General features: G+C 40.4%; 1 protein-coding gene across 8 annotated transcripts in view; it reads right to left on the bottom strand.

Annotated features, from left to right (window-relative positions):
• The window catches only part of Flo1 (flotillin-1), a 235098-nt gene that overhangs the window by 5284 nt on the left and 213823 nt on the right, over positions 1-15991 (bottom strand). For 7 of the 8 annotated variants that reach the window (XM_071663590.1, XM_071663594.1, XM_071663589.1 and 4 more), the window contains one exon: positions 5140-5243. The exons of the other annotated variant lie outside the window; for it this stretch is intronic. In XM_071663590.1, the coding sequence (XP_071519691.1) occupies positions 5184-5243 (60 nt within the window). In that variant the 3' untranslated portion in view covers positions 5140-5183. The remainder of the gene's footprint in view (positions 1-5139; positions 5244-15991) is intronic. 8 annotated transcript variants of the gene reach the window in all.

Genomic DNA, 15991 nt, shown 5'->3' with positions numbered 1-15991 from the left:
GATGGATGTGCTGGAATGAGATGTTTGAGGACAATGTGTGGTGTGAGGTGGTTTGATCGAGTGAGTAACGTAAGGGTAAGAGAGATGTGTGGAAATAAAAAGAGCGTGGTTGAGAGAGCAGAAGAGGGTGTTTTGAAGTGGTTTGGGCACATGGAGAGGATGAGTGAGGAAAGATTGACCAAGAGGATATATGTGTTGGAGGTGGAGGGAACAAGGAGAAGAGGGAGACCAAATTGGAGGTGGAAAGATGGAGTGAAAAAGATTTTGTGTGATCGGGGCCTGAACATGCAGGAGGGTGAAAGGAGGGCAAGGAATAGAGTGAATTGGAGCGATGTGGTATACCGGGGCTGACGTGCTGTCAGTGGATTGAATCAAGGCATTTGAAGCGTCTGGGGTAAACCATGGAAAGCTGTGTAGGTATGTATATTTGCGTGTGTGGACGTATGTATATACATGTGTATGGGGGGGCGTTGGGCCATTTCTTTCGTCTGTTTCCTTGCGCTACCTCGCAAACGCGGGAGACAGCGACAAAGTATAAAAAAAAAAAAAATATATATATATATATATATATATATATATATATATATATATATATATATTAATCCCTGGGGATAGGGGAGAAAGAATACTTCCCACGTATTCCCAGCGTGTCGTAGAAGGCGACTAAAAGGGGAGGGAGCGGGGGGCTGGAAATCCTCCCCTCTCGTTTTTTTTTTTTTTTTTTAATTTTCCAAAAGACGGAACAGAGAAGGGGGCCAGGTGAGGATATTCCCTCAAAGGCCCAGTCCTCTGTTCTTAACGCTACCTTGCTAATGCGGGAAATGGCAAATAGTTTGAAAGAAAGAAAAGAAAAAGATATACATATATATATATATATATATATATATATATATATATATATATATATATATATATATATATATATATATTCTTTTCTTTTAAACTGTTCGCCACTTCCCGCGTTAGCGAGGTAGCATTAAGAACAGAGGACTGGGCCTTTTTTGGAATATCCTCACCTGGCCCCACTCTGTTCCTTCTTTTGGAAAATTAAAAAAAACAAAAAAACGAGAGGGGAGGATTTCCAGATATATATATATATATATATATATATATATATATATATATATATATATATATATATATATATATATATATATATCTTTCTTTCAAACTATTCGCCATTTCCCGCATTAGCGAGGTAGCGTTAAGAACAGAGGACTGGGCCTTTGTGGAATATCCTCACCTGGCCCCCTTCTCTGTTCTTTCTTTTGGAAAATTAAAAAAAACGAGAGGGGAGGATTTCCAGCCCCCGCTCCCTCCCCTTTTAGTCGCCTTCTACGACACGCAGGGAATACATGGGAAGTATTCTTAATCCCCTATCCACAGGGATTATATATATATACACTTGCTTGCCTTCTTCCATTCCTGGTGCCACCCCACCCCACAGTAGACAATACTGCCACCCCTTGCGCCAGCAAGGTAGCGCCAGGAAAACAGACAAAAAAGGCCAAATTAATTTACACTTAGTCTCTAGCTGTCATGTGTAATGCATCAAAACCACAGCTCCCCATCCACATCCAGGCCCCACAGACCTTTCCACTGTTTCTTATTCTCATATCTAATTGCTGCTTCCCACATGAACAAGGCAGTGCCAGGAACAGACAAAGAATGGTTCCTCACATCCATCTCTAAGTGTCATGTGCAATGCACCAAAACTACAGGCCGCTATCCACAATCAGGCCCCACAGACCACTCCATGGTTCCCCTAGCCACTTCACATACCCTGGTGCAGTCCACTGACAGCATGTCGACCGTTGTATACCATATCATTCTACGTAATTCAATCTATCCTGTACATGCCTTTCACCCTCCTACATGTTCAGGCCCAGATCAACCAAAATCTTTTTCACTCCATCCCTTAATCTCCCATTTGGTCTCCCCATTCTCCTTGTCCCCTCTGCTTCATAACACATAAGGTGTCATCCAAAAGTTCTAAGACTTTGTCTATTACAGATGGCACTAAGGAAGTAGAGTATAAATTTGTGAAGAGAGTGGTCAGACTGTAAACTAGGGCTTTTATAAGAGGTTCTGATTTAAATGAAGGATGAAGTTAGGATAAACCGCAACCAGTTGTTTGAAAATGGAATTTAATAGTTCACAGTTTAGGGCTTCTAGTGTTGCTCCCATAAGTGACAGAAACGTTTGGACACTTGCAGAGGGAGATTACTCTGAGGGGTACTGGTTATAAAAATGTTTTATGTACATATTCTTTAAAATAATGGCTAAGTCTTATTACTTACTGATTGCACCTCCCCTCACTCAATATATGTGCAAACCAATGCAGCACAACCTCTTCAGCTCTCTCAACCACATTCTTTTTATAGCGTGTGGTAATAGAAAGAGTGTGGTTGAGAGAGCAGAAGAGGGTGTGTTCAAATGGTTTGGACATATAGAGAGAATGAGAGAGGAAAGGTTGATAAAGAGGACATATGTCAGAGTTGGAGGGAACAAGGAGAAGTGGGAGACCAAACTGGAGGTGGAAGGATGGAGGGAAAAAGATTTTGAGAGATTGGGGCCTGACCATGCAGGAGGGTGAAAGGCGCGCATGGAAAAGAGTGAATTGGAATGATGTGATATACTGGGGTTGATGTGCTCTCATTGGACTGACCCAGGGCAGGTTACACACCCGGAGTAAAGCATGGAAAGGTCTGTGGGGCCTTGATGTAGATATGGAGCTTTGGTTTCTGTTCATTACACATGACAGCCAGAGAATGAATGTGAGCGGATGTGGCCTTTTTTCATCTGTTTTCTGGCACTACCTATCAGCTGCAACAGGTAGCAATGTTGTTTCCTGTGGGGTGAGGTGACACCGAGAAAGGATGAAAGTGAGCTAGTATGAATATGTACATGTGTATATATGCATATGTATGTGTATGCATGTATATATGTATGTTAACATGTATATGTACATGTATGTATATATGTGTAAATATGAGTGGATGAGTCTCTCTTTGTCTCTTTCCTGGTGCTACCTTGCTAATGCAGGAAACAGCAATCAAGTATAGTAATAATAATAATAAGTTGGGTACTGAGTTTGGTAAAGTGTGTGAAAGAAAAGAGCTGAGAGTAAACGTGAATAAGAGCAAGGTTATTTAGGTTCAGTAGGGTTGAAGGACAAGTTAATTGGGAGGTAAGTTTCAATGGAGAAAACCTGGAGGAAGTGAAGTGTTTTAGATATCTGGGAGCGGATTTAGCAGCGGATGGAACCACGGAAGCAGAAGAGTCACAGGGTGGAGGTGAGGGGGAGAAGGTTCTGGGAGTGTTGAAGAATGTGCGGAAAGAAAGAATGTTATCTCGGAGAGCAAAAATGAGTATATTTGATGGAATAGTGGTTCCAACAATATTATATGGTTGCAAGGCATGAGTTGTGTGGAGGAAATTAAATGTTTGAGGACAATATGTGGTGTGAGGTGATTTGATTAAGTGATGAAAGGGTAAGAGATGTGTGATAATAAAAAGAGTGTGGTCAAGAGAGCAGAAGAGGGTGTTTTGATATGGTTTGGTCACATGGAGAGAATGAGTGAGGAAAGATTGATAATGAGTGGGGAAAGATTGATAAAGAAGATATATGTGTCAGAGGTAGAGGGAATGAAAAGAAGTGGGAGACCAAATTGGAGGGGGAAGGATGGAGTGAAAAAGATTTTGAGCAATCAGGGCCTGAACATACAGGAGGGTAAAAGGCATGCAAGGAATAGAGTGAATTGGAAGGATGGGGTATACCGGGGTTGACGTGCTGTCAATGGACTGAACCAGGGCATGTGAAGCATCTGGGGTAAACCATGGGAAGTTTTATGGGGCCTGGATGTGGAAAAGGAGCTGTGGTTTCAGTGCATTACACATGACAGCTAGAGACTGTGAATGAATGTGGCCTATGTTGTCTTTTCCTAGCGCAACCTCACACTGGGGAGGGTGGTGCTATTTCATGTGTGGCAGGGTGGCGACGGGAATGGATGAAGGCAGCAAGTATGAATATGTCTGTGTATGTATATGTACGAATACATTGAAATATATTGGTATGTATACATGCATGTGTGGGTGTTTATGTATTTACATGTGTATATGGGTGGGTTGGGCCATTCCTTCGTCTGTTTCCTTGTGCTACCTTGTCAACGTGGGAGACAGCGACTAAGTATAGTAAAATATATAAATAAATATATACATTTATCTTTTTCATACTATTCGCCATTTCCAGCATTAGCAAGGTAGCGTTAAGAACAGAGGACTGAGCCTTTGAGGGACTATCCTCATTTGGCCCCCTTCTCTGTTCCTTCTTTTGGAAAATCTAAAAAGGAGAGGGGAGGATTTCCAGCCCTCACTCCCTCCCCTTTTAGTCGCCTTCTACGTCATGCAGGAATACATAGGGAGTATTCTTTCTTCCTTATCCCCAGGGATAATATATATATATATATATATATATATATATATATATATATATATATATATATATATTTTTTTTTTCATACTATTCGTCATTTCCCGCGATAGCGAGGTAGCGTTAAGAACAGAGGACTGGGCCTGTGAGGGAATATCCTCACCTGGCCCTCTTCTCTGTTTCTTCTTTTGGGGAAAAAAAAAAAAAAAAAAAAAAACGAGAGGGGAGGATTTCCAGCCCCCCGCTCCCTTCCCTTTTAGTCGCTTTCTACGACACGCAGGGAATACGTGGTAAGTATTCTTTCTCCCCTATCCCCAGGGATATATATATATATATATATATATATATATATATATATATATATATATATATATATATATATATATATATATTGTGCTACAGAATGTTGAATAATCTCAGATGTATAAGACATGTACTTTGTATACATGCACTGTGGAAACATGGCATACAAAGAACATAACAAAATTTGAAACATAATGCTGTAAGCAAAATGTGAAACATATAAATGCTGAAAGTGCATTATGGAGCATAAAAAAAAAATCATCCAGACAGTGAGTGCATAAATAACATTAATGGCACGTTACATCTTACTTCTCAAACATATCTTCCACAATTCCAAAAGTATGAAATGAAGATTAGCAAGTGCAACAAAAGTTAGATAGCATTAAAGGCATGTTACATCTTACTTCTCAAACATATCTTCCACAAATCCAAAAGTACGAAATGAAGATTAGCGATGGGTAGAAGGACTTGCCCAAGCAGGTTTAGATGTCTGGGTTTCCAATAGGCCCTTTAGAGAAATGTGAGGAATTTGTGGGTCACACATCAAATACTGGATTGTAAATGATAGCATAACAGTGACTGATTAGTAAATACAAAAGCAGTAACAACAGCAGTAATACCAGTGACTTAACTTGATAAACAAGAAAGCAATAAAAAATACAGCCGAAACCAAAAATGCTCTACAACCTTACCTGAAACTACTTGATAAAAGTTATTTGACATGATGGAAGAAAGGTGAGAACAGGACTGAAAGTTTATCACCATGAAAGGGGTAGAAATGGAGAAAGGAGTGGGATGGGAGGAAGAAGAGGAAGCACGGAAAAAGAAAAAAAGATGGAGGAGAGAATACCCACCTAAATGAGACTTTGATAGGAAGCTGGGCAAGTTGCATATCCTGTATGTTCCAAAATACGGTGTGATTGTTCACTGCTGCCCTGCATAGTGCCTTGTGGTCTAAAGCACTCTTTAGCCATTTGCTAACTTCTGTTCAAGGTTTTAGTACTCACTCTACATAGATTTCTTAAATTAGAGGGCAAAATACAGAAAACTTTCCACAACTTTCTTGCTACAATGCGACATTATTCCATTTCATTTCTTATTGTACAGTAAACATGTTTACCAGCTGCTTTCTATCTAGTAAAATTTCCGACCTAATACTATTTCTTACCAGTCTTCAAATTCCTGATCTTTAATTCTTATTTACTCCCAATAAACACTAACTGTTGCAACCTTCTTGGGTGTCACCATTATACTGAAATTATTTCACTACTCATTCAAATTTTTCTCTTTGGAATTCCACTAAGTATTCTTCTGCCAATTTATACATAATAGTAAAAGCTTCATTGTTCAGAGATTAACATCATCAACACATAACCCAAAGAACTCTTTTCTAGGGATTCCTACGGCTTTAAGGATGTGCTACAATCAGCAGTAGAGTAAAGGATAGACTGAATTCAAAAGATGAGTTCTTCAGCAAGACTGGTAAAGTTGACTTTTCAGTTGTGGTGCAACCTCAAGCAGGCAGAGTATGGTAATTCCTCATTATCCTCATAACTGGAAAGCTCTTGTATCCAGTATCTCAAACACCTCTTAGTACAAATGCATATTACATTAAATAGTACCCATATATTTTTTTTTCAAACTTGATTGCCATTTTGCAAGGTAGCTATAAGCTATAATCTTATCTAGCATATTTCAGACAGCTCTCAAAGCTTGTTGAGAACTTTTGGGGAGTCAGACACAGAAAAAGGAGTTGTTATGCAAAATGAACTTTGGCAAATCCTATATAAGAGCAGCTACATATTATGTATGAATAATTACCTGAAGGTGCACCAAGAAGATAGTACATAAGCATGAAAGGTGGAGATGTAAAAAGCATTGGAAGAGTGGGAAGACAAGAAGGGGGGGGGGGGGGAAGCATATTACGATAATTCACCCAACTCTGGTGTGCTTCACTCAAAAATATCCATTACCATGTATGTAGCAGTTAAAAGGTTACTATCAGAACTGGATGAGGGGTGGGAGAGAGAGGGATGGAAAGGAAATAGAGTGGTTAGGTAATGTGAGACAGAGGATGGGGGACAGAAGGAAAAAAGTAACAGAAAATTGAGAGAGAAAATTTGGGGACCATAAAATATTCAGAGGTTGGAGAGGGGAGGAGAAAAAGGATAGGAGATACAATATATGCAAGGAGAGAGTGAGAGGAGGCAGAGGAAAGAGGATATCAAATAATGGGAAAAGTGGCAGAAGGAGAACACAGAACAGGAAAAGGGATAGAAAGAAAAAGAAGGGGTAAATTACAGACATAGACATTAAGACCATGGTCTAGCAGAAAGAAATACAGAGCATAAAAGGGAAAAGCAAGGAAGGATTTGAAGGAAGATGGTTAAGGAAAGAGGAATAAACTTTGGGAGAGAATGGGGGATGAAAAGCAAGATGGGGGAATGGCTGATAAGGAAAGGGAAGGGGAATACTAAAAAGTGACAAGATATATGAAAGGGTAAGGAAGATGTGAGAAGGAGATGGAATGAGTATTTTGAAGGTTTGTTGAATGTGTCTGATGACAGAGTGGCAGATATAGGGTGTTTGGGTCGAGGTGGTGTGCAAAGTGAGAGGGTTAGGGAAAATGATTTGGTAAACAGAGAAGAGGTAGTAAAAGCTTTGCGGAAGATGAAAGCCGGCAAGGCAGCAGGTTTGGATGGTATTGCAGTGGAATTTATTAAAAAAGGGGGTGACTGTATTGTTGACTGGTTGGTAAGGTTATTTAATGTATGTATGACTCATGGTGAGGTGCCTGAGGATTGGCGGAATGCGTGCATAGTGCCATTGTACAAAGGCAAAGGGGATAAGAGTGAGTGCTCAAATTACAGAGGTATAAGTTTGTTGAGTATTCCTGGTAAATTATATGGGAGGGTATTGATTGAGAGGGTGAAGGCATGTACAGAGCATCAGATTGGGGAAGAGCAGTGTGGTTTCAGAAGTGGGAGAGGATGTGTGGATCAGGTGTTTGCTTTGAAGAATGTATGTGAGAAATACTTAGAAAAGCAAATGGATTTGTATGTAGCATTTATGGATCTGGAGAAGGCATATGATAGAGTTGATAGAGATGCTCTGTGGAAGGTATTAAGAATATATGGTGTGGGAGGCAAGTTGTTGGAAGCAGTGAAAAGTTTTTATCGAGGATGTAAGGCATGTGTACGTGTAGGAAGAGAGGAAAGTGATTGGTTCTCAGTGAATGTAGGTTTGCGGCAGGGGTGTGTGATGTCTCCATGGTTGTTTAATTTGTTTATGGATGGGGTTGTTAGGGAGGTAAATGCAAGAGTCTTGGAAAGAGGGGCAAGTATGAGGTCTGTTGGGGATGAGAGAGCTTGGGAAGTGAGTCAGTTGTTGTTCGCTGATGATACAGCGCTGGTGGCGGATTCATGTGAGAAACTGCAGAAGCTGGTGACTGAGTTTGGTAAAGTGTGTGGAAGAAGAAAGTTAAGAGTAAATGTGAATAAGAGCAAGGTTATTAGGTACAGTAGGGTTGAGGGTCAAGTCAATTGGGAGGTGAGTTTGAATGGAGAAAAACTGGAGGAAGTGAAGTGTTTTAGATATCTGGGAGTGGATCTGTCAGCGGATGGAACCATGGAAGCGGAAGTGGATCATAGGGTGGGGGAGGGGGCGAAAATTTTGGGAGCCTTGAAAAATGTGTGGAAGTCGAGAACATTATCCCGGAAAGCAAAAATGGGTATGTTTGAAGGAATAGTAGTTCCAACAATGTTGTATGGTTGCGAGGCGTGGGCTATGGATAGAGTTGTGCGCAGGAGGATGGATGTGCTGGAAATGAGATGTTTGAGGACAATGTGTGGTGTGAGGTGGTTTGATCGAGTAAGTAACGTAAGGGTAAGAGAGATGTGTGGAAATAAAAAGAGCGTGGTTGAGAGAGCAGAAGAGGGTGTTTTGAAATGGTTTGGGCACATGGAGAGAATGAGTGAGGAAAGATTGACCAAGAGGATATATGTGTCGGAGGTGGAGGGAACGAGGAGAAGAGGGAGACCAAATTGGAGGTGGAAAGATGGAGTGAAAAGGATTTTGTGTGATCGGGGCCTGAACATGCAGGAGGGTGAAAGGAGGGCAAGGAATAGAGTGAATTGGAGCGATGTGGTATACCGGGGTTGACGTGCTGTCAGTGGATTGAATCAAGGCATGTGAAGCGTCCGGGGTAAACCATGGAAAGCTGTGTAGGTATGTATATTTGCGTGTGTGGACGTGTGTATGTACATGTGTATGGGGAGGGTTGGGCCATTTCTTTCGTCTGTTTCCTTGCGCTACCTCGCAAATGCGGGAGACAGCGACAAAGTATAAAAAGAAAAAAAAAAAAAAAAAAAAAAAGGAAGAGGGATTACTGATAAGGAAAGAAAACAGAGGTAAGGGAAGGAGAATATTTGAAAGGGAAGGAAGAAAGGGAGGGAGAAGGAACTGTAAAATCAAAGAAATGGCAGGGAAGAGGATGAGAGAAAACTGACGTAATAGAGGGTTGGTGTAAGAAGAGGGATATGAGTGAACAGGGAGGAAAAAGCTGGTAAAAAGGGCTTTGGAAGAGCAAGAGGATTACCCGAGTCATATGATTTGGGCAGCATTTTATTTATTAATTTTTTGAGACTTTTCCTAGCTCCTAATTGCAAGAAGAAATGGAGATGGTGAGACCAGTTGGAGGAAAATGGAAAGATACAAAAAACGGATGAGATTTTAAAGGAGCAAAGTGAGCAAAGAAAAGAACAGGGAGGGGGGATACAGAGGAGTGCACCATGATCACAGAGGGTTGGGGAGGGACTAGACAGATGGCAAAGGTAATAATGTGGGCATTTAAAAGAAATGGTGGAAAGGGAAGGGAAGGCGGAGAGACTGAGGTGGGAGGGATCATTATACCTCCAGTCTGACTATCCACCATCCAAAAGCAACCTAAAGACTGAATGCCTGCCCATCTGATTACATCGAAATACTGAGAGAGCTTCTAATTTACATTTAGGTGCTAGTACTCCATGCTTTTCTCAGTTGATTCTATTACTTCTGATGTTTTTACTCTTTTGCTGCCCTAATTACGATATCTAACAAGCATCCAATGCTAAACACTTCATCTTTTATGCAATTACCAAACTCTCCCTTAGTCTACATTACAATTATCACAAGCAAAAGAAAGAAAATTTCGGCTAAGTGCAATACACAAATGTCTTTCAAAATGCTTTAAATCATTCATATTTCCATACATTACATAGACATAAAATTAAAAAACTAAAAAACTGGGGAGACTGGTGTCTAAATTCTGAAAAAAATCTGGACTGCTCAGTCACCAGGAATTTTTTCTAAAGATCTACCTGTACAAGAGAAAACAGATCTGTGGATTGCATCTGATACGGGAAATATCAAGTAGGTAACAACACGACAAATCTTGGATTCAAATAGCTTAAGAAAAGAGAGGGAGGAAAGGATGTGAGGGCAAGGGAAAAGCAAGAGTATGAAACAATCATGGAGGGTGAGTGAGGGAGGAGGGAGAAATGGGTAAGGGAGGGAAAGATTAAATGAAGGGGTAAGAGAGGGAAGATGATTAATGGGATATAACTAATAACACTAAAGGAAAGGAAGGGAAATATTAAAAAATGGAGGGAAAAGGAAAGTAAGGGTTAAACAGGGAACTGTACAAGTAAAGAGATGGCAGGGAGCAGATGAGAGATGGATGGTGGCATAGTACAGGGTTGGGGCAAGAATAAGAAAAGTGAGGAAAAATGCAGACAAAGCCAAGAAAAAAATATGCTACTATGAATGCAATGTATAATCCTTAAATGTATCTTTACTACTTTAGCACAAGATCTTAATCAATCTGTACTGGAGCAATTTATACAAACCTGAGACGTATGTTAACACCTGCATAGATTATCTTAGAATCAAACTGTATTTCAGGCATGAACTCATAAGTAATGCATACATTAACATTATCCTGACTCCTAATTTGCATACCTGGAATATGACACACCCAGCCTCCCATGTATTTTCATCACCATGAAATGATTCACTACCTTTCTGGCAAATAAACAATATCTACTTTAAAATCCAACTCTATCATTCTTAGCCCTCATTATTTCTCATCTGTTAATTCACATACTGTTTCATGTACTGAATATCTTGTCAAAAATGACGTACCACATACAATGTTACCAATTCTTGTATAATTTTCTTGATACAGCAGAATATCCAAAACTGTACTTCAAACACTTTTTAAATGTGGATATCACTTCCTCCACTAAATATTTACTATCATAATGCTTACATTTATGCTTTAAACCACCTTATTCACAACATTTTCAAGCACAATTTCGATTACTCTGTTCTTACAATATAAACAAAGGGAATGTTCTGTAGGGTTAGCAAAAAAACTATTGATACACTTGCTGTGCTTTACATTTTGAAACACAATATGAAGTTTTGAAAAACTTTTATGGGTACAGTCATGCACTGACAGGCCTATTCTCTTTATTCAACAATGACAATAAACAAAGTAGAAAACTGTCAAGCATAACTGGAGGGCTGAGAGAACGTAAAGCATTTACCATATTCCTAAAGTTTGCTGTCTTTTTACTGAAACTTTTAAGGTCAATAAAATGTATCAGAATGTCTGACAATTGTGAGAATAATAATGATAATAAGAGTAATAATAATAATAATAATAATAATAATAATATAATAATAATAATAATAATAATAATAATTCAAACCAAATGTAAAATTACAGAATACTACAAAAATCTAGTGGTTCTAAAATTCATTTCAAAACAAAAACACTCCAATTTCCCTACAGTGTAATTGTATTTCATTCATGTTTCATGCAACGTCTCCATAACTTCTGCATTTCATTCTCTGTATGTGCTCAGCAATGAAAGGTATGGATGGCTACAGCAGCCATATAGAATCTGAAGCAGACAGTTATGTATGTCTTGAATCTAGACTTGCATATACATGTTTGAATATGTTATTCATGCTCTAAAATCCAGTAACTAAACCAAATTAATATGTAATGGCTTTTTACTCCCTTACAAGTACTGTTATCCTGATAATTAGTATACTTTTGTCTGCCTATTTAAATGTTTCCTTCAGCAAAACTATAGGTTCTCCTTCGATATTAGTCAACCATATCACTTAACAAGACATCATTTGGTAAATGGCTACTCATCCTTTTAGCCTTCCAAATTTCTCTTTCTTATACTTCATATACAGAATACTACCAAAGTAGTGAATTACACTTCTTTATCCTACTATGAAATATATATATCTTTCATATTTGTTCCCTACTTTCTGCATGAGTGAGGAAGTGTCAAGAACACATTACATACATATCCATCTTATATTTTCCAAAAGAAGGAACAGAGAAGGGGGCCAAGTGAGGTTATTCCCTCTATGACTCAATCCTCTGTTCTTAATGCTACCTCGCTAACATGGGAAATGGTAAATACGTATGGAAAAAAAAAAATAATCACACATTACAGCTAGAGACTGAGTGTGAATGAATGAGGCCTGTTTTGTCTGTTTTCCTGGTAGTACTACCTCACTGACGCTGTTTCCTGTGGGGTGGGGTGGCACCGGGAATGGATGAAAGGAATTAAGTACATGTACATGTGTATACATATGTATTCTCTGTGGGAAATGGTGAATGTGTATGAAAAAAAATAAATATATGTGTATGCGTGTGTGTGTGTGTATGTGTGGATAGGCCATTCTTTGCCTGTTTCCTGGCACTATCTCACTGACGTGGGAAATGCCAATCAAGTATGATAAAAGTGAGTGCTTAAATTACAGAGATATAGGTTTGTTGAGTATTCCTGGGAAATTATATGGGAGGGTATTGATTAAGAGGGTGAAGGCAGGTACAGAGCATCAGATTGGGGAGAGCAGTGTGGTTTCAGAAGTGGTAGAGGATGTGTGGATCAGGTGTTTGCTTTGAAGAATGTATGTGAGAAATACTTAGAAAAGCAAATGGATTTGTATGTAGCATTTGTGGATCTGGAGAAGGCATATGATAGAGTTGATTGAGATGCTCTGTGGAAGGTATTAAGAATATTTGGTGTGGGAGGCAAGTTGTCAGAAACAGTGAAAAGTTTTTATCGAGGATGTAAGGCCTGTGTACGAGTAGGAAGAGAGGAAATAGATTGGTTCTCACTGAATGTTGGTTTGCGGCAGGGGTGCATGATGTCTCCATGGTTGTTTAATTTGTTTATGGATGGGGTTGTTAGGGAGGTGAATGCAAGAGTTTTGGAGAGAGGGCAAGTATGCAGTCTGTTGTGGATGAGAGAGCTTGGGAAGTGAGTCAGTTGTTGTTCGTTGATGATACAGCACTGGTGGCTGATTTGGGTGAGAAACTGCAAAAGCTGGTGACTGACTTTGGTAAAGTGTGTGAAAGAAGAAAGCTGAGAGTAAATGTGAATAAGAGCAAGGTTATTAGGTATAGTAGGGTTGAGGGACAAGTCAATTGGGAGGTAAGTTTGAATGGAGAAAAACTGGAGGAAGTGGAGTGTTTTAGATATCTGGGAGTGGATTTGGCAGCGGATGGAACCATGGAAGCGGAAGTGAATCATTGGGTGGGGGAGGGGGCGAAAGTTCTGGGAGTGTTGAAACATGTATGGATGTCGAGAACATTATCTTGGAAAGCAGAAATGGGTATGTTTGAAGGAATAGTGGTTCCAACAATGTTATATGGTTGCGAGGAATGGGTTATAGATAGAGTTGTGCAGATGAGGGTGGATGTTTGAGGACAATATGTGGTGTGAGGTGGTTTGATCAAGTAAGTAATGTAGGGGTAAGAGAGATGTGTGGAAATAAAAAGAGCGTGGCTGAGAGAGCAGAAGAGGGTGTTTTGAAATGGTTTGGGCACATGGAGAGAATGAGTGAGGAAAGATTGACAAAGAGGATATACGTCTGAGGTGGAGGGAACGAGGAGAAGTGGGAGACAAAATTGGAGGTGGAAAGATGGAGTGAAAAAGATTTTGAGTGATCGGGGCCTGAACATGCAGGAGGGTGAAAGGTGGGCAAGGAATAGAGTGAATTGGATCGATGTGGTATACCGGGGTTGATGTGCTGTCAGTGGATTGAATCAGGGTATGTGAAGCGTCTGGGGTAAACCATGGAAAGTTGTGTGGGGCCTGGATGTGGAAAGGGAGCTGTGGTTTCGGGAATTATTGCATGACAGCTAGAGACTGAGTGTGAACGAATGGGGCCTTTGTTGTCTTTTCCTAGCGCTACCTCACACACATGAGGGGGGAGGGGGATGGTATTCCATGTGTGGCAAGGTGGCGATGGGAATGAATAAAGGCAGACAGTGTGAATTGTGTGCATGGGTATATATGTATGTCTATGTGTGTGTATATATGTGTACATTGAGATGTATAGGTGTGTATATTTGCGTGTGTGGATGTGTATGTATATGCATGTGTATGGGGGTGGGTTGGGCCATTTCTTTCGTCTGTTTCCTTGCGCTACCTCGCAAACGCGGGAGACAGCAGGGGAAAAAAAAAGAAGAAATATATATATACTTATATATATATATATATATATATATATATATATATATATATATATATATATATATATATGTACAGAGCATCAGATTGGGGAAGAGCAGTGTGGTTTCAGAAGTGGTAGAGGATGTGTGGATCAGGTGTTTGCTTTGAAGAATGTATGTGAGAAATAATTAGAAAAGCAAATGGATTTGTATGTAGCATTTATGGATGTGGAGAAGGCATATGACAGAGTTGATAGAGATGCTCTGTGGAAGGTATTAAGAATATATGGTGTGGGTGGCAAGTTGTTAGAAGCAGTGAAAAGTTTTTATCGAGGATGTAAGGCATGTGTACGTGTAGGAAGAGAGGAAAGTGATTGGTTCTCAATGAATGTAGGTTTGCGGCAGGGGTGTGTGATGTCTCCATGGTTGTTTAATTTGTTTATGGATGGGGTTGTTAGGGAGGTGAATGCAAGAGTTTTGGAAAGAGGGGCAAGAATGAAGTCTGCTGTGGATGACAGAGCTTGGGAAGTGAGTCAGTTGTTGTTCGCTGATGATACAGCGCTGGTAGCTGATTCATGTGAGAAACTGCAGAAGCTGGTGATTGAGTTTGGTAAAGTGTGTGAAAGAAGAAAGTTAAGAGTAAATGTGAATAAGAGCAAGGTTATTAGGTACAGTAGGGTTGAGGGTCAAGTCAACTGGGAGGTAAGTTTGAATGGAGAAAAACTGGAGGAAGTGGAGTGTTTTAGATATCTGGGAGTGGATCTGGCAGCGGATGGAACCATGGAAGCGGAAGTGAATCATAGGGTGGGGGAGGGGGCAAAAATCCTGGGAGCCTTGAAGAATGTGTGGAAGTCGAGAACACTATCTCGGAAAGCAAAAATGGGTATGTTTGAAGGAATAGTGGTTCCAACAATGTTGTATGGTTGCGAGGCGTGGGCTATGGATAGAGTTGTGCGCAGGAGGGTGGATCTGCTGGAAATGAGATGTTTGAGGACAATGTGTGGCGTGAGGTGGTTTGACCGAGTAAGTAATGTAAGGGTAAGAGAGATGTGTGGAAATAAAAAGAGCGTGGTTGAGAGAGCAGAAGAGGGTGTTTTGAAATCGTTTGGGCACATGGAGAGAATGAGTGAGGAAAGATTGACCAAGAGGATATATGTGTCGGAGGTGGAGGGAACGAGGAGAAGTGGGAGACCAAATTGGAGGTGGAAAGATGGAGTGAAAAAGATTTTGAGTGATCGGGGCCTGAACATGCAAGAGGGTGAAAGGCGGGCAAGGAATAGAGTGAATTGGATCAATGTGGTATACCGGGGTTGACGTGCTGTCAGTGGATTGAATCAGGGCATGTGAAGCGTCTGGGGTAAACCATGGAAAGCTGTGTAGGGCCTGGATGTGGAAAGGGAGCTGTGGTTTCGGGCATTATTGCATGACAGCTGGAGACTGAGTGTGAACGAAAGAGGCCTTTGTTGTCCTTTCCTAGCGCTACCCCGCACACATGAGGGGCAAGGGGGATGGTATTCCATGTGTGGCGATGTGGCGATGGGAATGAATAAAGGCAGACAGTGTGAATTGTGTGCATGGGTATATATGTATGAGTCCGTGTGTGTATATATATGTGTACATTGAGATGTATAGGTATGTATATTTGCCTGTGTGGACGTGTGTGTATATACATGTGTATGGGGGTGGGTTGGGCCATTTCTTTCATCTGTTTCCTTGCGCTACCTCGC

The sequence above is a fragment of the Panulirus ornatus genome, chromosome 7 (genome assembly GCF_036320965.1).
Source record: "Panulirus ornatus isolate Po-2019 chromosome 7, ASM3632096v1, whole genome shotgun sequence".
Taxonomy (NCBI): Eukaryota; Metazoa; Arthropoda; class Malacostraca; order Decapoda; family Palinuridae; genus Panulirus; species Panulirus ornatus.
The sequence above is the reverse complement of the archived record's forward strand: the minus strand, read 5'-3'. Positions and strand labels throughout refer to the sequence as shown.